At 37.3% G+C, this 26,527-nt stretch overlaps 2 protein-coding genes and 1 long non-coding RNA gene across 10 annotated transcripts in view; 1 reads left to right on the forward strand and 2 right to left on the reverse strand.

The window, feature by feature from the left end:
• Nucleotides 1–449: 449 nt before the first annotated feature.
• KCNJ8 (potassium inwardly rectifying channel subfamily J member 8) lies at nucleotides 450–6,687 on the reverse strand. Its single transcript, XM_015064302.3, has 2 exons — nucleotides 6,314–6,687; nucleotides 450–2,139 (listed from the first exon to the last, which is right to left on the reverse strand). The coding sequence occupies exons 1-2, from the start codon at nucleotides 6,685–6,687 to the stop codon at nucleotides 1,239–1,241; spliced, it is 1,275 nt and encodes a 424-aa protein (XP_014919788.1). The 3' UTR covers nucleotides 450–1,238.
• A 20-nt stretch (nucleotides 6,688–6,707) lies between these two features.
• LOC128316366 (uncharacterized) overlaps nucleotides 6,708–26,527 on the forward strand; it is a 119,913-nt gene continuing 100,093 nt past the window's right edge. For both annotated transcript variants that reach the window (XR_008300175.1, XR_008300174.1), the window contains exon 1: nucleotides 6,708–6,867. This is a non-coding gene — a long non-coding RNA (uncharacterized LOC128316366). The remainder of the gene's footprint in view (nucleotides 6,868–26,527) is intronic.
• The window catches only part of ABCC9 (ATP binding cassette subfamily C member 9), a 130,179-nt gene continuing 126,587 nt past the window's right edge, over nucleotides 22,936–26,527 (reverse strand). For 5 of the 7 annotated variants that reach the window (XM_027035706.2, XM_053225977.1, XM_053225978.1 and 2 more), the window contains one exon: nucleotides 22,936–24,488. In XM_027035706.2, coding sequence (XP_026891507.1) covers nucleotides 24,351–24,488 — 138 coding nt within the window. In that variant the 3' untranslated portion in view covers nucleotides 22,936–24,350. The remainder of the gene's footprint in view (nucleotides 24,489–26,527) is intronic. The other 2 variants (XM_015064301.3, XM_015064298.3) reach the window with 1 other exon arrangement.

Here is a 26,527-nt window from a genome sequence, read left to right on the forward strand (position 1 = left end):
GCCTCTCAACTAAGTGCTTGTCTTTGTGCCCTCATCCCTTCCTTGAAGAAACAGGAGCTCAGGATGATTAGCTCAAGCTTTGATAGAAAATATCACTTTAGCAAGTGAAATAAAGCTAAAATTATGTATGGTAGGCCTGAATTCAGGAAGGAAGTATATTTTTAAGACGGAAGGTTGGAGATTCAAAGAAAAAAGGTTGTAAGATTTCCATGATACACCAGGCTCAGAAAGAAGAGCTAAGAAAACATCTCAAATCTTGGAAGGAAATAAAACCAAAATGAAAGAAAAAGATGTAGTGCCCTTGGAATAACCAATTGCAAAGGCAAGAAGATCTGAGAGGTATTATCACTGTATATCTCTTTCACATGCCTCTAAAAATGCTTTTTTTTTCCCCTTGAGCTTTGACTAGGGATAATATTGTGAAAGAGAAATCACAAAACTACAGTGAATACAAAGAAAATATTTTAATAAAATATTCAATACAGTATTTCCCTATGGGGGCTTGTAAGAAGTGAGAAGCCAAAAAAGTAACTGTCACTTTTAGCAATCCAGTCCTAAATGGGACAGGAATGCTCTTACTTTTCTCTAAAGCTCCTTGCCCAGTTCCACCAATAGGCTGCCATCAGGAGGATGAGGAAACCTGCAAAGGTCATTGTGAAGAAGTAACTGAACAGACCTGTTTAGAAGCAACTAGAGACCAGCAGGTTTTGCCTCAGGCCTCTCACCAGGTACGGTATCTGGGAAAAAAAACAAGAAGAAGGCAACATAACATACTGGTTGATATACAAAAGGTGTTAACAACAAAATTTTGGGTTTCCATCCTTTATCCTATTTGCATTTCCAGAGTGACCAACAGAAACAGAGAAATCTGTTTTAACCTCTTTTAGTGGTTTTAACCTCTAAGCATTTTGAACAGATCATTCCTTGGCCAACTTTTATATTCAAGGTCTATTATGCGATTCTTGGGTTTCAAATGGAGAAAAATGAGAACATACTGTTTCCTATACATAATATAACTGCAAATACTGCATGTATGAAACAAGTGTCAGCCATGAATCCTCCACCTTGTGTGTTACTGTTTATTGACACAGAAAGTGCTGTTGCTTGAATATGAGTATCATCTAGTGCATGAAGATATAGAAGGACAATTTACTGTGTTTCCATTCTGGAATAGTCTGACAGTGCTTTGCACAAACTATCAAAACTTGATAAAAGACTTTCTTGAGGTTGTCTTGCTGTCATGATTCTGATGTGTTTTGATTTCCTTCAGGAGTCATAAATTGCACCTTTGGCACAATGAGGGATGAGTTGTTCCTTCGAATAGAGTTGTTTCTCCTCATAGAATTGTTTCTTCTCATGGAATTGCGCTTCCTCAGAGAATTTTGATGGGATAGTTCACTCTTTTGGAGAGTCTGAATAAGGATGGAAGGCTTCTCATCCAGCTCTCGGGCACTGCACCTTGGAGCAGCTACTTTAACAGTGTTGCCAAATTTGGAGTAATCCACAGAATACACTCCTTCCTCCTCAGTAACAATGGACACAAAGCGATGGCCCCATTGTATCTCCTCGGCGATATAGGAGGTTCTTGCTTGTGTGGTAATGCCAGTAGTCTCGACCACTCCTTCGAGAATCACTATGACCTCTAGGTCTTGGTTGGCAAGGTCAGTTGCTGAGATATCATACAAGGGGCTGCGCTTGTCAATCACATGGCAGATGATCAAAGGGGCTACCAGAAAAATGTTATTGCTCTCAATTGGGTTATCAACAGGAATGTCCAGCTGGTGAATAGGCACCACCTCCCCTTCAGGTGTGGTTGTTTTCTTGACCACCTGGATGCGCACTGAGGCACTAATGATCATACTTTTCCTTAGGTCACCCACTCGGAACATGAAGCACAGCTTGCCATTTCTAACGGCAATCACAGCATGGCGGCTGAAAATCAAGGTTTCCGCCCTTCTGTGAGCCTGAGCTGTTTTCATGAAAATGCAACCCAACATGACTGCGTTGATTATCAAACCCACAATGTTCTGGAGAATCAAAACTGTGATGGCCAGGGGACATTCCTCTGTCATCATTCTCCCTCCAAATCCAATTGTCACTTGAACTTCAATGGAGAAGAGGAAAGCAGAGGTGAAAGACCTGTAAGGAGTGATATCAGAAAACGGTGCCATCAGATCAAATTTTGAATAATGAAATAACATGCTAAGCTGAATTTTCCATTTTCTTCCTCCAAAAGCTATTCAATACTTTTGGAAACACCTGGCAACTTAACTTGTCAAATGTCTGATTCTAAACACAAGCACTTTCTCTCTCCCCCTCTCTCATCATAATGCCTCCACTTTCAGACTTCTGGGATACAATTCTGTTATTTTCTACATCACACAATGATGGGCCTACTTATATGAAAGCATTAAAAGAATAAGTTAAAATAATAAATACATATTTGTATCTACTGGCATATTTTACTTTGTGAAATACTTTCACAAAGGCATAGTTTACTTGGTGAAACTTTCTATGTTTATTATTTATTGCATATCTGTGTTTAAGTGACTTGAGTCATATGGGAAGGTATTGAGTAATAAATGAACATTTTATTATTTACAACCCTTAAAATCATACTCATTGGCTAACACTTATTGTATACCTTATACAGACAAAGCATGGTGCTTAAAGGTGGTACAAAACACATGACTCAAAAATATTAGTATTTTTAATAAAAAAAGAATGTTTTGCCATTCGGAAAGAAAACTTTTTTTTAAATTGATTGTCCCATTTTGTTTTCTAATTCTAGTGAATACTGAAGCCGTTAAAGGAAAAATTTGAGAAAGAGATTTGTAAGTGGCTATGTCAAGATCACATAATTAATGAGAACTTGAATTCTGTCACTTCTAGCTTAGTGATCTTTTGAAAGAAGCAAAAGGAAAGAGTGGACAAGTGTCAGTATTTTCTTGGGAAGTTTTTTCAAATTGTACCCCTCTTCCATATCTAGTGCAAACACTGGTTTGGTAAGTTCAAAGTTGACTGGGCAAAACTTACAAAAAGCTCTCAGGTTAGTCTGATTTGTTCCCCTGGTTAAGATACACCACATTTGGTTATTCTTAAGGTTAATTTATTCACTTACCCACATAACCTATATTGCCATGGCTTCTTTACATAAACAAGGTTAGTCCTATGTTTGTCCCCAATGCCAATTCCAAAGTCCTCTAATTTTATAGATTAACCATGCGTAGGCTATCTGCCAGAGTATTATCTATCTATAAATGCCATGCACAATGAGTGGGCAAAATGCTTAAACATTTGAATACTGAGTATATGCACTGCCCTTTGGTGCAACACCATGAGGGGTAAGCATATATGATGCTGTTGATTAGCTTTCCAGTGGAATGTGAAAAATTGCCCTTTTTTACCCCTTTTGCTGCTAAAAAGATTCATGGAAACCACAATAATTGCTTAGTGCACTAGCTACACAGAAGATGTGTTATATGATACAAAAACTCGTAAAGATTAAGAATGGACCCCAGGGGAGGAACTTGGATACAGCACTGATTTCTAATAATGTATATGTACTTCATGGAGCAGACTGACGGTGAATATTCCCACGTTTCATTTTAATGGCTTGGGAGATTATTCATATGCTGTATTTTATGTATTGTTTATTTTATGAAAGAATTTAATTCTAAATATTACGTGGTACAAGACCCAGCCTTTTATGGACACGTGTCATGCTAAACACCCTCAGAAGATGAAAGTGTTCAGCTGTTCATTTGTTCTGGTACAGAGGGAGTTAGGTTGAATGAAAGAAAACATGTTGGTTTATTTTCTGCCTCATGTTGGAAAGTCATCCACATGAAAGAGAAAGTGAGCCATCCTAAAATGAGAATGGTAGAATGTTATTTGGACATACTGGTGAGTAACCATCACTCTAAGTTGTTTCTAATTTTGATGACATGGTGGGACATTTAACTTACTAAAGGTAAGGAAATGTAAAGAATAAGAAATATTATCAGACATCTTTTAATCCCCTTTGGGAGAGAATGGAGATTTTCTGGTTCTATATTTTTGGTGAAAAAATTTTTATTATGTGCAGTTGGTTATGATTAAACTAAATGTTGAGATGAAGTATAAACAGTAGGAAAACGTTAAAAATAAAATTAGTAAGATTTTAACCTTAAAAGATTTCAAGTTATTTTTTTAGGTAAGAAGCAAAACTAAAAATCAAAAATTGTCATGCTGAGGAGATCAGCTTTGTCTCACTGTATTTGAGACGTCATTTCTCACAGTAAATGGAATATTCATACCAGCAGGAATACATCAGCGTAATGAAAATGCTTCAGAACACATCTTGTGAAAAATAAAAGCTAGCAGTAAAACAGCTTTTAGCAACCAGTGCATTCTATAAAGTTCTTTTTAAAAAATCATCAAAAGGATGTTAGTTTTGATGCTATATCTTTCTAAAATTTTTTTTAACATTTATTTATTATTAAGAGGCAAAGATAGAGCACGAGCATGGGAGGGGCAGAGAGAGGGGGAGACACAGAATCCGAAGCAGGCTCCAGGCTCTGAGCTGCTAGCACAGAGCCAGACGCGGGGCTCAAACTCACAAACCGCTAGATTATTGACCTGAGCCGAAGTCAGGCGCTCAACCAACTGACCCACCCAGGCGCCCCAATGCTATATCTCTAATAAACTGCTTCATGACTTCTTTTTCACAGGAAAAGCCAAAATATTTGTCTTGTAAATAAAATCTGCCATTTATTTTTGAGGTTTATTGTTTTTTACTCTCTTTTTATGAGTTATCTACTGCACGTTTGTTAAAAATTTATCTTGATATGAAATTGGTTCATCAATATCAGTGTCCATACATTTCTTAAAGAGAAATATTATAGAAAATGATACTTGGCCTACAGATACCTGTTAAACACAATGTTTTGTTTCTTTTATATCTGGTACGCTGATAATCACCGACATTTTTCATCTATATTTTCTTTCAGAGAAAAGTTTGTGAAAAGTTCAAGACACAATAATATCTACTTGATGATAAAGGCAATGGATCAATTCAGTATATTTTTCTCTTCTCAAAATCTGAGCTGAAATCTGTGATGTGTGATCTCTGCACACAAATGTTGCATCTCTTCCTGATACGCTGGCATTGAAGTTACTTAGGAAATGGAAGGACGGACAAGGACAAGTTCAAAGTCTGGGTTTCCGCTTCTGGCAATGGTATGCTAAGTTCAGAAGATTTAAGGGTCAGTAAAGGTCTCATTCTTTACAGCTGCCTGGCAGAATGGTGCTTGTTCAAGTTGCTTTGCTTTGTACACTACGCGAATTTGTAATATTACTCAGAAAATGTCCTGGCAAAGTTTCCAGTATTATTGCCATTGTTTTGCTTCAGAGTGACTATTTTTGCAATTGATATACATGATCTCTTTGCACCTTCCAACAAAAATTAAAGGACAGATCACCCCATCTAAATGTTCTTAGGCCATGTGAAAATATGTTCTTAGGCCAAGTGAAATCAAATTCACTTTACTTACCACTGAAACACTTACAAGAGAAAGAAGCAAAAGCTAGGCAGTCTGAGGACGGTCTTGTTTTTACTCTATTAAAACTTGTAAAGAAAATAACAACATTAAGGTACTTCTGTATAATCCCTTCCATGAAAAACTTGGATCAATTTCCATTAAAAGTTAATTTTTTTCTAGTTCTGCATCTTAGCATAACCAATGCTAGCAACCAGCTATTATATAAGATACTCTTGATAAAGAAGGGCTTGTAGCTACTTATTTCAATTTTAGTGGATTTTTAACCTAGGACACCTGTCCGCCAGTGTTTTCCCATTTCCCTCACTATTGCTGGAAATGTCATGGGCATTGGAACAATATTGCTAGCATTGACACAATATTTTTTGTTGTTCAGAGATATTTACCCGTGGACACTAGAACTATGGCCAGCAGCTTTTTCATACTGAAAACTAAATATGTGCTTTTTCCGAGTGAGGCATTCTGGAATCCTCTGAATCATAACCATTTTTATAATAACCAGTGCAGTATTTTTAAAGCTAGCCAGAGGGATTGAAGCTCCACGTTTGCAGAGACTCCTCATCCGTAAAGCTTCCTTTAAAACGATTTTAATGTGTCAGATTAGTTTTGTTTTTTTGTTTTGTTTTGTTTTTTTACTTCTTTGTGCCCGAAGGTACTAAAGGAATGCTTTATTTCACTTTCCACAAAAATAACTGTAAGAGGAGAGCAAGGGCAGTTTCCTATTTTTTTCCCACACCGTTTTCAATCCCTGCCTCATCCCACTGCATTCTTACCTGACGTTAGTCACACAAACAGTGGACTCCAAACCACTTTTCTCCATTCCGCTTTTCTCCATGTAAGCGTAGATGTCCCCATGGGCAAAGGCCACGAGCCACCACATGATGGCGAAGAGCAGCCAACTGCAGAGGAACGACATGGTAAAGATGACCAGCGTGTGGCGCCATTTCAGGTCCACCAAGGTAGTGAAGATGTCCTGAAGGAATCGCCCTTGCTCGCGGATGTTCTTGTGCGCCAGGTTGCATGCCCCGCTCTTGGCGATGAAGCGGGCTTTGGGGAGGCGGTCTCGGACGCGCGGCTTGCGCAGATTCTCCGCGGCGATGCGCGCCAGCACATACTCCTCGGGGATGATGCTCTTTCTGGCCAACATCGTCCTGTCACCATAGCCAGCTTATTCACCTGTCTCTGACCTGACTCCTCTTCCCTCGGGACGTCCTCCTGCATAAGGCAAACGACGATTTTAAAACTCCCCCCTCCCCCATTTTCTCACCTCTTCAGTTCTTGCATTCAGGGATATGTGTATACGTTCCAGGTGACCTGCAAAGCTAAGGTATGATTTTATCAATCCCAACACGATTCTAGTTTTTGCGCTTGAGTTCTGGAGTCGCGGAGAAATTATTTGGTACGAATCGGAAGTGTTTCAATTTTCCGTATCGTTATGAACACGGGCAGAGCCTTAGTGAAACAAAACCAGGAGCCGTCCTGTAAACAGCAGGCTCAATGATAATTCCGAGATTAACCGCGTCTGTAGATTAGTGCAAAGATACAAACACGCGGCGTCTATGGTGGAAATTAAAACCAGCTGGGTATTACGATCCACTTATTATTTAGACGATATAGCAATATGAAAAGTACAGAGAGGAAATTCTTCCTCCGTTATTTTTAGAAGTAGGCAGAGAAAAGGCCGTGGCCTCTTGCGCAGTATAAATAACATGTTTAGTGAAATTTGACAAAATAATAATAAGCGATGTGCTATGTAACTTGAAAACGATGGAGAAGTATTTTAAATTTTAAAGAAGTATGAACTGCATTAAAAAAAGAGAAAAAAATCCCATTGGAATTCATAATATTGTAAATTGAAAACTTCACAGCGAAGGCTTCAAACAAACATACAAGCCGCAGGAAAAACCCGGACAGTAACCTGCGGATTGCAAGATAGAGTTAGAAGAGTGTGCCCCGAAAAGTCCCTCTAATACTGTAAAACTTCTGCTGTGTTTGGCATTTTAAATCATTTGCGGGGGTGCGAGCAGCCTCCCCCTCCCCTCCCCGGGAGGAGCGTTGAAACTTACAGACTCTGGGCAGCGGGTGCGGCAGCTGCACCTCCCTACACAGGCCGGCCGACCGCGGGCAGGTCCCTCGCTCTCCCATCCCGGCGCGCGGGTGCAGGGACCGCGAATGCCGGAGGGACAAATCCGGGGACCGCGTGTCCTAAGGAGAAGAGTTAAAATAATAAAAGGTGCAATTGAGTCTGAATGCGGGAAGGCTAGAGGAAGGGGGATGGGTGTAGATCTTCCCCTCCCCCGGTTCAGCGCTACTCCCCTGGCCGTTGCAGTGCAAGGAGGAGGGGCTGGGGGAAGAGAACCTTGGGGGTGATGCTCTACAAATCAGCCTCCCGGTTCAGGCTTTGACGCGCGCCAGATCTATGAGGCCGCCGGAGTTGGCGAGATAGAGAAGGGAGGGGAGTGGGGGAAGGCGCAACCCGCGGAGGTAGGGAGCTGGCCAGGGGAGGGGCAACCGGGAGGGGGGTAGGGAGGGCGGGACCTGTAGGGCCAGTTCTCTTCCAGTAGCGGCGACCCCCCGGGCCTCCAGTTTGACACGCAAGTCTTTAAAAGGCTCCCTGCTCAGGAGGGAGAACTTGCTGAGTCCAAGTTCACTGACGTAAAGAGAATTTATTTTTTATTTTGTAATCTGGTAGATAACTGGGCTACTTAAGATTGAATAAAACCAGGTATAGAAATCAGAAAACAGTTTTCCGAGGTGTTCACGCTGTGTGCACACATATTTATATACATTAAATTTCGAACTAGTGGGGATGATACAGGTGGAAGATGTTCTGAAACCCAGTAAACTGTTTCTTCACCAGCCAAAGCTAGTTCTCAGGAAATTAAACGCGCACGTGCACACAGGCACACTAAGACACCCGCCCCCACCCCCCAACCTACAAAAACAAAAACAAAAAAACATTTGGGGTCCCTTCCAGTGAGAAAGTTTACCCCCAACAAAAAATCGCTGTCAACACTTAGAACTCAAATGGCCATTTTTCAGTAATTGGTTGCTTTCTGAAATGTTGCAGCTTCTCTATCTTGTCTAGATGGTCTGAAAGATAGAGCAATTGCGCACAAGAAAGATTATACAGTGAATATCTTTCTATAGCTTTTTGAATAGGAGCCAGCAAAGACAAATGTGCTTTGTCCCATAGATCAGGCCTCCTGATTTGGCACTTGTGTTAATGGAAACTTTAATTCTTGGAAATTTCACGTATTTTCCAAGACTCAGGACAGAAAGTGTATGGAGAATAAACAGTATGTTCACTTAATTTCCAAAAGACCTAAAATTAGTGTTTAATAATGGCAGTGAAGAACTTTTTCCTATTGTGGATAGATCTTAGTGCCTTTCAGCCTGGGGATGCTGGTCTGTTAGTGGTAGCTCTCCTCTCTACTGATGTTAATTTTTCCAGTAATTTATGTCATAGATTTACTACAAGTGTGGGGATCTATTTGTATAGTTAATCCCCTCATTGTTCTATTTTACAATTGAGTTTGGTGTACAACTTTTTCCCTATTATGATTTTAGCTCAGGGAATATTCATTGAACACCTATTTTGTAAAGACTTTTTGTTTTTTTTGTAGATATATATATATATATATATATATACACAGTCATAGTTGCTGTCTGAAGAGGCAAATGGTTGTAGTGATAGAAATGGGAGTTTGATAATAAATTCCAATACAAGCAAGGATGTGAACCAAATGAGAAGAAGAAATACAACCAAATTGCTATAGGAATTCAAATGAGAGCTAGTAAGACAAAGACAATAAGGAAAGCTTCATGGATGAATTGACGTCTGATCCAGTCTTTAGACAATGTATATTTGGGGTATGCAGAAAGGCAAAGATAAGACATTCCACAGAGAGGAAACATCATGAACAAAATTATGAAGTACTGGCAGGGGTGGGCTATGATTTAGTAACAGAAACTAAATGAATTACCATCGATGAAGCAAGGTCAACAAGATGGCAGGATTAGACACTTGGCGTTCAGTGTTGCCTGGGCAGCTGTGGTCACCACTCTTCTCAACACATGGGTTATTCGTGTACTTGTCTCCATGCCACTCACCCCCCCATGAAATGAGAGTTACTAGAGGGCAGGGCTAGGAGTCCTTTACCTCTGGGTCCTAACTAAACCTCTAGCTTACAGCTCAAATGACAGAGGTGCTAACAAAATACTTTGGAATCAATATGTGGAAAAGGTAAGGCTGAAAACCGTATTGGGGACTTGAAAATAAATGCATTGATGGCCTTAAATGCTCAACAAAGGAGTCTGGGCAGTTTTCAATGCATAAGGGTAAGCCATGGAAAGATTTTGATTAGAAAAAACACAGTAAGAGTCTGATTTAGTAGGGTTGATCAGGAAGCAGGGGCTATGATGGCTTTGGGAGGTGCATTTCTGAGTACAGTCCCTTGGGCTCCAAAACTCTGTGATTGGCAGAGGGAGATACTGGAAACTATTATATTAATTAAAAAAGGAATTGCGGTCTGGGGCTGCTAAGCAAATATATACAAAAAGAATGTTACATAGAATCAGTAGTGGGAGAGGGAAAAGTCAGAGCTGACTGTGATATTTACTGTGGTGACAGAAAAATACAATTGACACTTGAACTGCATGGGTTTGAACCACACAGGTCCACTTCTAGGCAGTTTTTTCCCAATAAATACAATACAGTACTGTAAATGTATTTTTCTTAATAACATTATTATTATTATTTTCTTAATAACAATTTATTTTCTCTAGTTTACTTCATTGTAAGAATACAGTATATAATGCATATAATATACAAAATACATGCTGTTTGTTATTGGTGAGGCTTCTAGTCAAAGTAAGTGATTAGTAAAGTTTTTGGGGGTGTCAGAAGTTATATGTGAATTTTCAACTGTACATGGGGCCGGCACTTCTAACCCCTAAGTTGTTCAAGAGTCAGCTGTATTTATTATTGATCGATATCTAGTTTCTCTCCTTTTTGATCTTCCTATTCTCATATTATGGCCCAAATAGTGAACATTTAAATTTACCTTTGAGAAGCTTGTTAAAGAAATCAATGTTTTAAGAACACATTTACTACTTAAGGCTTATTTTATTGGTCTACTTGTTTAATCATTATTTTGCTGTCATCCACTAACAGTTACACGTGTTTTCTTTACTCTTCAATAATTTTCCTATTTGTTCTTTGATTAGTGAAGACTAATTTGTGCTCCACTCTTGAGGAGACCAGTAATAAGTTTAGAACAGAGCTAACTTTTAAAATCTTGTGATTTTCTTGACTTTAAGATATTAAAAATTCTGTTAGAATCTGCTCATGTTGCATACCAGAGGAATTTATGTGACTGGGAAGCAATTCAAGGATATCTGTTCACTTTTAAGTAAACATCTGTTAGGTTCCTTTTAGACCCTATGAGCATTTTATTTGTGAATAAAGAAGTTTCTGCAATTCCTAATTTTTCTGAAAACAAAGTTTGTCAGGTGCCTTCAAACAAGTAGAGAAAGTATTAGGCTGATGCTTTTCCCAGTTGTCTATGGCTTTGATTATCAAATATAAATTGGTGAAATCCTTGAAAGTACTCTCTAGATAAAGGGTGAAGTCCTTGCATTTAATGTGCTTGCCTTTGACTAGACTTGTGAATATCAAACTCTTGGATTTCCTGAGCCATATTAGACGTAAGAATTTGGAGAGTCTTCAACATGACAATGGAAAGGATTCATGTTAGCAGCCCAAGTAACAGTTGGTCTATTTGCTTGGTATGCTGCCTTATTAGTGTCCTCATATAAACCACTTTGGAACACATTGCTTGGGAATCAGCTTAATAAAACTCTTACATAAACTAGTAATCAAAACAGCATGTTATAAACTCACTTTTTTTGAGTTATCATGAAATGGCAATGACAGTATAACTCTTCTTACTTATCTGTTCCAATGAGTTTAGAGACCATTTCTTTTTGAGATGTGTATCTATTTATGTACAAAAAAGTCTCCCTGTCCTTGAAATTAGGTCACCCCATTTCTTCAAGGATATCCATCAGCACCATTCATGAAAAAGAATCCACCCAGCTTGCATGCTCAGCTCCTCAAACTTATGGCAGCTCAAGGTGTGGATCCACAAGTCAGGAAGGGAGGCATTTGTAGTAATCACTACCTTTTAGTACACATCTAGGTGAACAAAACAAAGCCTCTGTGCCAAGGCGTTCTTGGGGAGGAAGCAGTTAGCAAACAAGTAACTGAGTAATACATTGTGTAGTTATCAATGGTGTCAAAATTTATAAGGAGAATAAAACAGAAAAGTATTGAAAGTAACTGGAGCCAGAAATGGACAATTTTACATATGGCTCAGAAGAAGCCACTTTAAGAAGGAGGAATTTGAAGGAAGGATTAGCCAGCTGATCAACAGGGGGAAAGAGTGCTTCAGGCAGCTCAAGAGCAAGTATAAAGGAAATGGTTTGGTATATTCAAAGAACAGGAACAAGATCAAATATAGAAAGGAGAAGAGGGAAAACAGACAAGTGGGGGGAAAGTGGCAAGAATATTCACTTATCTATCCACCCCTCCATTTACCCAAAGAATAGAGAATCTGCATATACTAGGCTCTGAAAAACATTGACCTAATCCTTTATACAGCTATGCTGGGTTGTTTTCTTCCTTTCACACACGACTCTATTAAAGTATGGCTAAATAACTTACCCCATATCAAATACCTAGTAGATGAAAAGCTGCAACAAACTCAAAACATCTGAACCCAAATCCTGTGCTTTTCTCACTGGACAGTATCTCAAAGGGATGGTTGTTATTCCATCATCCAGCTACATGAGAAATACCTGGTAACATTATTTTATGCCCCTCTAGGCTTTTATTGAGCAAGAATAGAATAAGATATAAAATCTTAGGCCCCCACATGAAAATATCTTTAATGAGAATGCTTAAATACTCTAATGAAATAGAGCCTATTTAAAGGTTCCCCTGGAGATTCTCTTGCCCACTCAGGTATAAGAAGCTCACAGAATTGTTATGAGGGCAAGATGACACAATCCATATCAAGCACTCAGATAGTGACTAGCCTGTTAAAAGTACATATTAAATGTCAGTTCTTATTAATGTAGCAATGCTGATTTTGGTTTGGTGATGGTCGAAAGATCTCAGAGCTGGGTGTGGAGGTGGGAAGGGGGGAAGGTATAGACCCACAGATTCCTAATAGTTAACTACTAGTTAACTATCTTCCCTAACCTAAGACTGAGAAAAAAAGACATGACCCATGTCATTTTATAGACTTGAGTATTATTTTTGAGAACTCACTGACCTTCGGAGTGTTCACTAACCAACACTTGCAATAGTGTCTCCTCAACTCTTGAATTTAATCAAGACACCAGGAACTGAAAAGAAGCCAGCCAAGACACTAATAAAATAAGGACCCAGGAAATCAACATGTCTGCTTTACTATAATAGTGTTTCCAAGAGAAAAATGGTTCCTTCAGTCAAGTGGAGAGTACCTGTGGTAATTATTTTCTGCTGGTAGGGCACAAAATGCTAGTACTAAATAAAACGGGTAGGGTCTTTTCCAAGAGAAGATGAAGAATAGTGGCCTTGAAATTATGCTTTGATATTCTTGTGCCAAGAAAGACAGGTTTGCATGAGCCTGGGATCTGTCTTGCTATAGGAACTCTTTGCAGGCTTGTCTGAAGCTCTTAGGGAAAGAGCAATTCCCAACAATGTCCTGATCTGTTGCTAAGCTTTCACGTCACAATGTTTTGAAAAATCAGTGACTCATATGGTGCTTGGAAAGGGAAATCTGACATTTTCCAGAACTCTCAGTAGGGTGACTCCTTATTGCCACCTTTCATAAATGCCAGTTGCAGAAGGGATTATAGAAGTTGAAAGTTTTAAAATGATATTTAGACTCCACGATTATTTGCCATGATTTTTTTCCCTGCTACTAAATCATCTGGATTTTCCTTTAGGTAAAAATTATCTGTGCCAGAAAAGCTTTCACAAAGTCATTTTTCTAAACAGGTTCATATCAGAATTAAATAGTTGGTATTTGTTACTAATTTAAAATGCCAAGTTACCTCATTTATTGTTAGAATAAATGGGGTAAGGGGTGCCTGGGTCAGTCGGTTAAGTGTCTGACTCTTGGTTTCAGCTCAGGTCATGATCTCATGGTTTGTGGGTTTGAACCCCGCATCTGGCTCTGTGCTGACAGCACAGACCCTGTTTGAGATTCTCTGTCTCTCCCTCTCTTTCTGCCCCTCCTATGTTAGCTTTGTCTGTCTCTCTTTCAAAATGAATAAGTAAGCTTAAAAAAATAAAAATAAAATAAATGGGGTAATGATATAATCTTTCTGTAAACCTACAGAAATTTATTATGCAGTTGGGTAAATCTTTTTTTTTTTAATAAATTTTTAATGTTTATCTATTTTTGAGAGAGAGAGCATGAGGAAGGGAGGGGAAGAGAGAGAGAGGGGGAGAGAGAGAATCCCAAGCAGGCCCTGCACTGTCAGTGCAGAGCCTGATGTGAGGCTTGAACCCATGAACCGTGAGAACGTGACCCCAGTTGAAATCAAGAGTCAGATGCTTAACTGAGCCACCAAGGCGCCCCTGGGTCAATCTTTTTTTTTAAAAAGTGAAGAACTGGGGAAGATGCATGAAATATACTGTAACCTTTTAAGTTCACATAGTTTTAGAGTCAGAAAGATGTGGGATCAGTTGTCAGTTTTGCCTCTTCCTTAGTTGGTGGCTTTGAGCAACATACTCTATCACTCTGAACCTCATTTCCTCTTCTGTAAAATGGAGACACTAACGTCTGCCTCTCAGAGTTGTAGAGCTGAAATTAGGTGAGGATGTAAGGGATTTAGCACACACCAATATACTTAAAATGTAATGTGTTCTAAAAAAATCATAACTTTGAGACAGCTTCCTTAATTAGTATTTAATCAACTTATCACTATAACTATTTTAATATTTTCTTAACCTGCATTTGTTAATATTTTTGGATCAATAGTGGGTAATAATGGTGGTAACAGGCACGGTCTTCTCCTTAATGATTTTGAGACAATGCTTCCAGAATATGTAATTTACATAGTTATCATTTCAAGGTAGATAGGTGTTCTTTCTACTTTTCTAGGTTTTTAAAAATTAATAATGGCTGGTGAATTATATAAAATGCCTTTTTAGCAAATGTCAAAGTTATTTATTTATTTTTTTTGTTTCTTCCTTGGCCAATTAACTTGGCAAATTAAGTCACTAGATTAAAAAATGTTGAATTATTTTTACATTCCTGAGATAAACTGCACGTGGTCATGGTGAATTATTATTTTAATATAATGCTGAATTGCATATACTTATTTAGGATTTTTGCATAAATATTTATAAGTGAGACTGGTCTGTATTATTCTCTTTGTGTTCTCTCTGCCTGGTTTTGGATGAATGTTATGAGCCTTTGTAAAATTAACTGATGCATTTTCCTTCTCTCTGGATCAGAATAGTCTAAATAGAATAGGGATTAGTTCCTCCTTGAAAGTGCAATAATTTTGAAATCATCTGAGTCTGATTTTTTTTAGGAATAGTTCTTGGCTCTTTAAATTCTCTTCATTCTTTGTTTGTTTGTTTCCCCTCTGAGACACCTGTTTCAGAACTTCTAATACGTTCTCCATATTTTCTTATTATGCTTCATATTTTTTATCTGCTTGTTCTGTGCTGCATTCTGGGTACCTTCTAGATCTGTGTCCAATGGAAAAAAAGTCCCTCATCATCTAAGCTTAATTACTATTTAATTTGTCCATTGAGTTTTTAATTTAATTCAATTTTATTAAAAAATTTATTTAATGTTTATTCATTTTTGAGAGACAGAAAGAGAGCGTGAGTGGGGGAGGGGCAGAGAGAGAGGGACACACAGAATCCGAAGCAGGCTCCAGGCTCTAAGCTGTCAGCACAGAGCCCAGCGTGGGGCTCAAACTCATGAACTGTGAGATCATGACCTGAGCCAAAGTCAGACACTTAACCGACTGAGCCACCCAGGCACCCTGAGTTTTTAATTTTAATGGCTCTTTTTTCTTTGCTAGTTCTATTTGGCTATTCTAAATTAATCTACTTTCTCTCACCTTTTAAAAACCTGTGCATACCACCATTTAACCACTGCATGGATCACAGATCAAGACAAAATATACCTATCACTCTAGAAGATGTCCTGCTGCTCCTTTCCAGACTGTCATTGCTCCCTACCAGAGCTAGCACTATTATGACTTATTTCATCATTAGTTTGTTTTGTTTGCTGTTGAGCTTTGTATATGTGGACTCATAGAGTAGGTACTCTTCAGTACCTGCCTTCCTTTACTTAATTTTGTGTGAGATTTGGCTGTGTTGTTTTACATGTATTTCAAAGTGCTACTAAACCACCATTTATTTACCCATAAATAAATTTTTTGGGTTTTTTTTTTTTTTTTTTTTTTTTGCTTTGGGTTTTGGTTTTTTTTTTACTATTATGAATAAAGTTGCTATGAACGTTTCTGTACAAGTCTTTTTGTAGACATAAGCACTGATTTCTCTTGGATATATGCCCAGGAGTGGAACTGTAAGTCCTGGTATAGGCACATATTTAGCCTTAGTAGAAAAAGCCCATTTTCCATACAAGTTGTGCCATTTATACTTCCTTAAGCGGTGTAGGAAAGTTGTAACTTCACCAACACCTGCTACGGTTTGTAGTTTTAGTCTTTTTATTGCTAGTCTTTGTAGTTTTAGTTGTCTTTATTTGCATTCCTGATGAAGAATGATGTTGAGTACATTTTCACATCCTCATTGGCAAACATACATATTTTTAAATCTCTTATAGATTGTTTTAATATTTTTAGTTCTTAGGGCCCCTGGGTGGCTCAGTTAGTTAAGCATCTGACTCTTGATTTCGGCTCAGGTCATGATCTCACGGTTTGTTGGTTGAAGCCCTGCATCAGACTCTGCACTGAAGGTGTGAAGCCTGCTTGGGATTCTCTCTGCTCTTCCCCTGCTTGTGCTCTCTCTCGAAAGAAATAAATTAAAGAAAATAGTTTAAAAAGTATTTCTAGTTCTTGTGCTAATATTTCTATTGTGTCTCTTGCTTCTCCTCATGGTGGTTCATTTTCTCATGTGGTTTTAATTTTGAGTGTGAATTAATTTTATTGTTTGTTTTTCATTTCCAGGAGATCTAGGTTATACCCCAACAGACTGATTTTGCATTTGCTCTTTCCAGAACCCCATGGCTATCAATATTCTAGAGCCATTTTTATATAATATCTCAGCTTGACTATATCATCTCACCATTGTAAAGTTGGAAGCATATCAATTTTTTAAGAGGGAAAAAGCTTATTTTGTGACTTAAAAAATAATCCCAAATCATACTATTAAGATATGGTATATGTAGTGGATTCTCAAGACTAATATCATATCAGAATGTGCTTTTCAAATCATAAAATCCTTTTACCACCATTTAATCAGAGATTCACAAAAACTTGATGAAGCCGACAGAGCAGTTATCATGCCTTTTTGTGTTGTTTTTGTTTTTGTTTTGTTTTGTTTTGTTTTTTTGTGAATGAATACTTGGAAACTCAGGCTTAAAATGATTAATCCAAGGCCACACATCCAATATGTGATAGACCCAAGACTAGAACTCAGGTTTTCTAATTCCCGATCCAATTCTTTTCAATATATTCTCCATAGGCTAACATATTATTCTTTATTATATATCACAGATCATATAAATCATTTATTTCCAAGAGAAGTTCATAGATTCGCTAAATGAATCCTCAGTCTAGTATAGTGCATGGCCAGGAGTGTGGGCCTTGAGGTCAGATTGCCTAAATCTCTGTTCCACTAAACCTTGGGCAAATTAGCCAATCTGAACCTCAATTATAAAATAGTGATAATGTTTACCTTGTAGAATTGTTGTCAAGATTAAATGAGATGATACTAAAAGGCTCACGTCATATCTGCTCAACCTGTTCATTGTAATTATCCTTTCATCAAATTTTTAATGAAATGGTTTATGCGATACGCATTCTACTGATACCCTAATTGATTTTACATTGCTCTTTTCTTCTTTCCCCCAGGGATTTTGCTTCTCTCGTGTTGTTTGATACAAGATGGTACTAGACATTACAGAGATATGATGTTTAAATCATAAGTCATTATGTCATCTCTCTGCTTTATTGGCACACATAGCTAAGCTTTATTAAAATATTCTTTAAGCCAAGAATTTCTCATGAAATATTAGGCTTGCTAATTTTTTCCCTACGTTTCTGGCCAAAAGCCTAGATGCCTTGTGTTTCCAATATAATATTTTACTGAATTTAATATATGCTAGAAGTCCAGTGAAGTGGGAACAAAGAAAAGGAGCTCCTATTTTCAGGTGAAATCTTGTCCCAAGTCATAGTCTTTTGCTACCTCTCTTTTCCAGTTTGCCAATGACACAGCAAATTCAGTGCCTGGGCCAAGTGCTTGGCATTTGTAAGTGTCTGAGAGTGACAGGTCACTGGGAGGACTTGGTGCCTCTATCTAAAATATGCTAGTAATTGTCCTATGTGTTGAGGATCCTAAAATGGATGAGAGAGTGCAATTCTAGGTGGGTGTTACTGCTTGTTTTGAATGGGTGGTTGTGAGAAAGCATCTCACAGGCTGTGAGCTATGCAGTCATTCCCACAGGGAAATAAAACTTGGGCTTAAAAAGTCAATGTTTGGAGGTGATTACTTATGGCAGGAGATTTTGTTTTGTTTTCTTGGTTAAAAGAAAATTACATTCTTTTTTGGACTTTCCCTCTCTCTCTGGAGCAAAGGTAGGGTGTGGGACCATGTAAAGAATGTCCAAAGGGTTTAGTCAACCAGCTCACTCTGCTGCTCATGTGATAGAAGAATGGGTCTCCCTCCCTTCAGTTTTTTCTTTTATTCCAAAGGAAAATAATCAGTAGCCAGCTTGGTATCATCACTCTTTTTCTGAAACTACTGGTTGTGATTTTGGTTTGTATTCTTGCTTTCATGTCACTCTCCAGACTGTGTTAAATTTTCTCAGCATAAGATATTACTTCCAATTGGCATATACTGCCTGGCCACAAGCTTTTTAGGTCAGAGGTCAATCCCTGACCCAAAGTGAAGTAGTACAAAGTGGGCTGGTCATGTGTAAGATAGAAAGATGAGCTGGACAAAGGAGATTCCTTGCTTGATACTTTGAAACTGACAATCTGAGAAGTGGAGATAGTTGTGGGCCCCGGTGCTAGAAGCCTTCATCTGAGATAGGAGTGGTTGGTAAAGGCTACATGCAAAGTGAGAAAGAAGTGGACAGAAGGATAGAATGCACAGAAGGGTAGAAGGAAGCTGAGAAGCTTGAGACAGAGAGATGGAATTAAGGGAGTGGACTGTCTTTAGACAGGCCATTAGACCTGGCCTAGTCGTCACTTCTGAGATCTGACAATTCTGCTTTCCTTAGATTCCAATGCAGAAGTGTGTTTTCAACACATCCCTGTCTCCCACTCCCATCCCCTGGTGCTTGAAGTGCCATCTCTGGAGATAGATCAGTGATTTGGGGGTGATAGACTTAAAATTTAACCTCAGATCCTTACCTGTAAAATAAGTAAAATAAAGATAGTTATTTCAGAAGATTTTATACTATTTTTAGGGGCACCTTGGTTAAGCATCTAACTTCAGCTCAGGTCATGATCTCACAGTTTGTGGGTTCCAACCCTGCATTGGGCTCTGTGCTGACACCTAGGAGCCTGGGGCCTGCTTTGGATTCTGGGTCTCCCTCTCTCTCTGGCCCTCCCCTGCTCACTCTCTGTCTCTGTCTCTTTGTCTGTCTTTCTCAAAAATAAACATTAAAAAATTTAAAAAAAGATTTTATACTATTTTAATATACAGTAAAGCTTTGTGTTACCCTGAAAAATAATCTCCTTGAATCATACTTTTTTTACTCAAAGGTGAACACATAGCAGATATTCATAACAGTATTACTCAAGATGAAAAACCAGTTTGTTTTCATGTAGCATCCTTTAATAAGGAGATAGCCACCTTTCTTTCATAGATGCCCTGCTCAGTTCATTACCCTTATGACAACCATTATCATCTCTTTGTTGAACTAAAAAAAGCCCACTCAACATAACCCAACAATATGTTGCCATTGTTATTTTTTAAAATAGAAAAAAACAGTTGAATTTCATATCACTGGAAACACATTTTATGATCTATCCATAAGTGAAATGTCCTCCTAAGGTGGCCTTAGGGCTAGAAGATCACTTATAGATTATTGTGATAAGAATTTCTCTTTATGCTAGCCATTGTACGCTTATCTATGCATTTGCATTAATATGTGATGCAAAGGTTAACTCAACTTTATTCTTCTTTAGGACAGCAAGATAAAATGTGAACATATGTGTGCATGTGGAGGGTGGCATGCATATGTACTGAGGAGTTGGAGGATAGGATGTAACCTTTGAAAGAGGGTTAACAGTACACCTTAAGAATTTAAACAGTTGAGAATTCTATTTATGTCTACATTCAGACTTGATAAACATTTTGGGTGTCTGAAAGATTAATTTGTTTTAATTGCTCCTTAAACTAGTGTTGGAACAAAGCCCCAATTACTATGGGTCAAAGAGCAAATACCTAGATATGGAAGAGCTGGTCTAAATCCACTTGACTCTGATAATATTAAAGGTCAATAGTCTTTCACTTAACAATAACTGATGTGTATAAATAGTGCATAATGTGGCTCTAAGAGAAAAATGGGAATGGAGTGGCATTAAGTAGCATTGTACTATTGCTGCATATAAACACATTACTTATTTTATGCAATGGGCAGATTAGGTAGGTGATAAAAAAAATGATCGGAAAACAAAGCTCTTTGTCATTAGTGTGTAGTGTATAATTGGACATGATCTGTGATGGTTGGTGGCACGAAGTTCACAGAGAGCATTCTTCTTAGAGTCAGCTAACTTATTTAGCCAGGTATGACTCCTTTGACTTTTTGTCAATTTAGGAAGAGGGCACTGGTGACCATGGTGTGAACGGCAAAGGGAAATTTGCTACTGCCTGTAGAAAAAGAAATAATTTAAATCCTATGTAGTAGATATATAAAATGAATATATCAACATTTATGTATCAGTGATGATGACAAACACCTGTAGAAAAAAATGTGAAGATGGAAAGGTGAATAATCATCGCAGATAACTCACCTTCATTCCACAGTGTGAGGTATCGATAGTGAAACTTACCCAAACCCCTCACATTATGGACTGTGAACATTTGGAAATATGATTCCAAATTCATCAGAATAACATACAAATGATTCAACACCTAACTCAGATGTGGGCAGGGGAAGCTTTGTATTTTTGTGAAGACATTTTCCCCTTAGATTCCATATTGCTGATTAAACCACAAAACAAAAGAAAATACATTCAGAACCCATCTTCTTGGGTAATATTCAGTTCATTTAACTATATGTTTCAATGATGGAACTAAGGGGTTCGCTCAATGACACTGAGAGGCTTGTTTTAGACATCTGGAGTGAGGTAATGTCAGGAAAGAGAGGAAACATGTGAAAATCACCTTCACTATTCTCTGACTTCACATTATGCATAACAAAAGGAAACTACAGTGATGAGTGAGGTGGGTCAGTGATTCCCAAACTTGCCTAGTTATGAATCTCATCTGGAGACACTTGCCAGAACAGAAGCCCTTTCACTGGAAAGTTGACCCAGGTGATCCTTACTAGTGCTTGAGAAAAACCATTGTGAATGATGTGCAATTACTAAAGAAGAAATCAAACTTAAGTTACAGGACCCATCCTCTTGACTACTGTTTCTTATGCTAAAATGCTAAGGTTAGAAGATTGCCTTTAACTTTAGATAAATCAATAGGGATTTATCATAGTACTATAAATCACAGAACTCCAAAGAATGTAGTACAAAATCAGTGATAAAAGATACATTGGAAGACAGCTATAAAAATTGATCAATAAACCTTAGGGAAAAGTCCAGACATCTAGCCATTTCATTAGAGATGTCATAAAATTTATCCATATAGCTGTTTCACTTAATGGAAACTTCCACATAGGACCTATATATAAAACTAATGAAGTGCATGACTGTGGCAAATGTGAAACAAAATTGTCAAAGCAGGGTATTATCTCAGCAATTGGTGTTAATTTACATCTATTGATCACCTTGGTTGATACCCAATGATACTATAAGTGAATGAATAATAACCCTATTTAATCAAGCAAAGAAAAAGAGTAATTTATGATATAATACCAAGTCAGTATAATTTCACAGTAGAATAAACATAACCCAGAAGGTGAAGGGAATAATCCATAATACTAGGCACATGGCTAGTGGTAAGATAATCAGTGGATCAATAATCTACACTTATTAGGGCCTACTGCAAGCTAGACACCATTAAATGCAAAGGGCAGAAAGACAAAACAGACATGGTCCCAGATCTCAAATATCAGTTACTTGAACTCAAATACCAGTCTTCTGGTATCTAATCTAGAGCTAAGTTGACTTTTAAATGGGTGATGAGTAGTAGCATAAAAATAGAGGATGCACAATCCTTTAAGAGAAATTTTTTTTTATCTCTCAGTGATATTAGTTACCTTGTTAGTTTTCACATAAATTTTATGCATTAATTTATTTTATCAAATATTAAGGAATTAAAATTTATAAAATTAAGTTTGGTTAATTAAATGTAAAATTTGTGAGTGTAAAATTTGATTTGGTTAAGTCTCATCTTTTATAGATATGCACCTATTTAGTAAAGAATTATTTCAAGATGAGTCATTTCTATATTCAATAGATCAAACATGTGATATAATAAATGATTAAACAGTTAAAAAAATCATCCCTGACTTTATTCAGTCAGTTTAGTTTTGTAAACAAACACTCAACTTAAGTGACTAAAAGTTATGAGGGAACCAGTGACCACTCGGGTGTTAGAATGATAAACGTGATTCTAGGTTTAGTGTAATTAGCTGCGGATCTGTTGACATTGCTGGTACAGAAGTATAACTTACAAATATTGTAAGGAATCACTCTTATGGGTAAGTCCCCATTTCTCTGTGAGAATGAGCTATAAGTTGATAACAAGCGTCATGTAAATGCAGCCTTGTAAAACATTCCCATGTCAGAAATACTTGGAGGAGATTGGTAGAAATTTTAGAAAATATTTTCAAGATTGATTTAATAGTTATTGATTCCATTTTGTTTACCTTTTGGGGAACAGTAAGAGGATTTTTCTCCCAATGAAGTTCTTTATATGCAACAAAGAGTGACAATTTAAGCAAAATAACATAGGACATTGTGTCCGTCCTTGTGGAACTTACTAGGTAAACATCAGGACTCTATATTCAGGTAAAGGCCCAGTCATATATTTTGGATAAATAAGTATTACATATTTCCCAAGAGTGAGTACATAATATAATAAACAGAACACAAGAACTATATGGAGGAAGCATAAATTCTCTTTTTCCATCAGTCATAATTCTTCAAAATCTAACAATGCATATGGATCTTCATATGAGAATCAAAGGTATTTATACAAGGTGGGCACAGAATTATAGTAGAATGCTTTGGCTGCTAGCATGACAAGTGCAGATAAATTTGGTATTTTAAAATTTGTTAATTTATATTTAAGCAAAACAGCATTAATATTCCATACATTTTTGATGCACTCCTAACACACATACTAATATTAAAATAACATTTTGATTCCTTTTTACATGTACGTTAAAATTAGAGCAAAATGGATACATGTGTGACACCACTGTGCATAAAAAGAGGTATACTCTTCCATCTTGAAATAGACACTTGTTATATATATACTTATATAGGCAAATATAAATTTGAATCTTGAATAATGTGGAATTTTAGGGTTCGAAATCATAAACACATCTAATGATGAGTTAAATCACAGAGAGCATTAGCTGGTCTGCTACTGAAGGATTGAATCTATTTATTCTTTGAACTTTAGTCTGGAAAAAACACATTATGCCTGATACCTTAAGAACTCTCTCCTTACTAGACAGGGAAAAACAGAAGCTTGAGTATACTTTTTCAAATATCCAAACTCTTTTTATGATCTTTCCAGTTAAGGCTTTGGCTTTACAAAGCTACTATAAATGTGGTGACTTCTTGGTAACAGAAAACAATTTAGATGAGGGAAAAAAAAACTGGTTAAGGATGCATCAGTATTACTAATATTAATGAACACAGAACATTCACATTCAGTAGATAATGAATTTGAGTGTTTTATTTTCTCACTGATTAGAAACCTGTTCTTTTAATCCTCTTCCAATAACAACTGGAGACACCAACAAAAAGGAAAATATATTCTTACAAATAAGAGTACAACAATACTGAATACTCATGATAACCTCTATACCTGAGAGCTATTTAACAGACTTAAAATTATGAGAAAATATAGCTGTTGACTTACCACTTAAAGTAGCTTACATGTTTTAATGCAACCTGCTATTCTTAAAGGTAAAGTGGCTTAATCATTAGAAAAACATCAGTAATGAACCTATTTAAGCAGTAGAGTCTAGGAAAGAAAAACAAAAAGGAAGTATCCATATAGGAAATACAGTAAAGTGTCATTGGTAAAGTGACATTTTTACTAAGTACAAAGTCCCACAACACAACAAATAAGCTTTACGAAAGAGTAAAAATTTAAGAAGCCACTTTATGAAGGTCAAGCTGATGATCCATTACGTAGGTTATGACTGCATTATTTTAAATCCATGTATTGTTTCAAGACATCCTTCACATGTCTGCACGGACAAAAGAAGCAAAAACTCCATCTTCTCTAGCCAAGAGGCTTTCTGGAGTGTCATATTCTAAAATATTTCCTCGCTTCATCACAATAACTAGGTCTGCCGTCAGAATAGTGTGAACCCGATGCTGTGAGTGAAAAAAAAACAACATGTATTTGTTACAGATTTCAAGGTACAGGCAAAGCTATGGAATATGCATATTTCATCGATTATTCAGGGACAATTCTTTATCTCAGGGCACTAGGAGGTGCACGAAACACAGCCTCTTTTTCTTATTTAACATATCATTATTTACATACTTTTAAATGCTGGCCAGTGTAACTGGGTTTGGGATGGGCTGTATTAAATTGAGTGTAGCTAATATAGTAGTTTCAGTACTGTCATGGATGTGTAAGGAGGCTAATTTTGTTTGTCAAATAATTAAATGACAAGAAGAACCATCATGGACCATTTGGGTTATCATTTAGTCTAGACTAAAACGATCTCTTGTGTGGAGTCAACTAATTTGTGGGCTAACACACATCTGAAGAACCTTGGAAGGTGGTTCAATTCTGGGAACACAATATGAGGAAATCCATTCTGGCATGCAGTATTAGAATGAATTATCCGGGACTTTAGACACGCCATGCTTTAGTCTTTAGACATCACTGCCACACACTTGTTCTCTCTTTCCACCTAGTACCCTTTGGAGAGAAGCTTTGGGATTAGTAACTAATAATAAAAACTATCACTTACTGAGCATATGCTATACTTTAAGTGCTCCACACACATACTTGTTAATCATCAAAACATTCCTCAAATGTGGGTGTTATCTCTCTCTGCTTTGTTTGCAAGACCACTGTGGCTCACAGAGATAAAGCAAAATCAGGAGATCACATAGATAATAAGTAGCAGAACCAGGATTAAAACCAGACTTATTAACTTCAAAGCATGAGATATTCCCACCCTGCTATCAAACTGTTTTGTAGGGAGTATCTGGTACCTTAGAGGATTGTTCGCCTACCATTATTAGTGTTATGGTTAAGAGCATGGACTTTGAGGTTAGACTGGACTTGTATTTTGGTTTCATCATGTTTGGTTGTGCGATCCTGATCAACAAACTAAACTTTTGTATGCCTCAAGTTCCACATCTGTAAAATGATGGTAATAATATAGTACCTGCCTCACAGAATGGTGGTGAGGATCAAATGAGATTATCCATGTAAAAAAAAAAAATCAGCACCTTGTCTGACACATACAAGCAAATACTAAATGTCAGACACTATTATTTTTTTTTTTATTTTTAAAATTTACAAGGGAAAAGTCTGTGCTGTGGGCTTTTCACTTCTCTTGGTAAGATAAGTGCTGAGAAATAGAAATATAATGTGAACCACAAATGTGAGACACATGTAATTTTAAATTTCTTAAAAGCCACATTTTAAACCATAAGTACACAGGTGAGATCTATTTGAAGTTAAATTAAATCCAGTTGATTTTTTTAAGTAAGCTCTACACCCAGTGTGGGGCTTGAACTCATAACCTTGACATCAAGAGTTGCATGCTCTACAGATTGAGCCAGCAAGGCATCCCATGAAATCCATTCTAATGATATATTTTAGCCAATATATTTAAAATATTTCAATATATAATCAACTTAAAAATTATTAATGATATCTTTTACATTTTTCTATAAGTACTAAGTTCTTGAAATCCTGTGTGTTTCACACTTACAGTATCTCTTAATTTGGACTACTCACATTTTGAATGTTCAATAGCCACGTATGGTTCAGGGCTACCATACTGGATGTGGACTATGCAGGTCAAAACATCAGAATGCTGATGGGAGTGACGGACCCAGAAAAACCATCTGTTTATCTGATACACAATTTTCCAAAGTTCCTTCTCCTTACAACCCAGCATCCAACCTAAAACCATCCCCGGGACAAAGGCCTATCTTCTTCCCTGGGCCATGTAGATGGAGTAGTCTCAATGCTTATGCTCTCAGAAAAGCAAAGAGACATAGGTGGACAGCTAAAGGTGAAAAGAAAGACATATACGGAGTATAATAAAGATGCCAGCTTAGAACATGTACCAGTATTTCACATATCCATAACAAACCTATCATTTACTGACTAGCAATGAATGATATAGGGGCACCTGGGTGGTTTAGTCTGTTAGCGTCTGACT

Source organism: Acinonyx jubatus, chromosome B4 (assembly GCF_027475565.1).
Source record: "Acinonyx jubatus isolate Ajub_Pintada_27869175 chromosome B4, VMU_Ajub_asm_v1.0, whole genome shotgun sequence".
In the NCBI taxonomy this organism is placed as follows: Eukaryota; Metazoa; Chordata; class Mammalia; order Carnivora; family Felidae; genus Acinonyx; species Acinonyx jubatus.

What these genes read in the sequence shown, in the direction of transcription:
- KCNJ8 (XM_015064302.3), bottom strand. Translation starts at nt 6,687, where the DNA reads ATGTTGGCCAGAAAGAGCATCATCCCCGAGGAGTATGTGCTGGCGCGC. An exon ending in GTTTGTGTGACTAACGTCAG is followed by an intron (nt 2,140 to 6,313) that starts GTAAGAATGCAG and finishes CACTCCTTACAG; the next exon opens with GTCTTTCACCTCTGCTTTCC.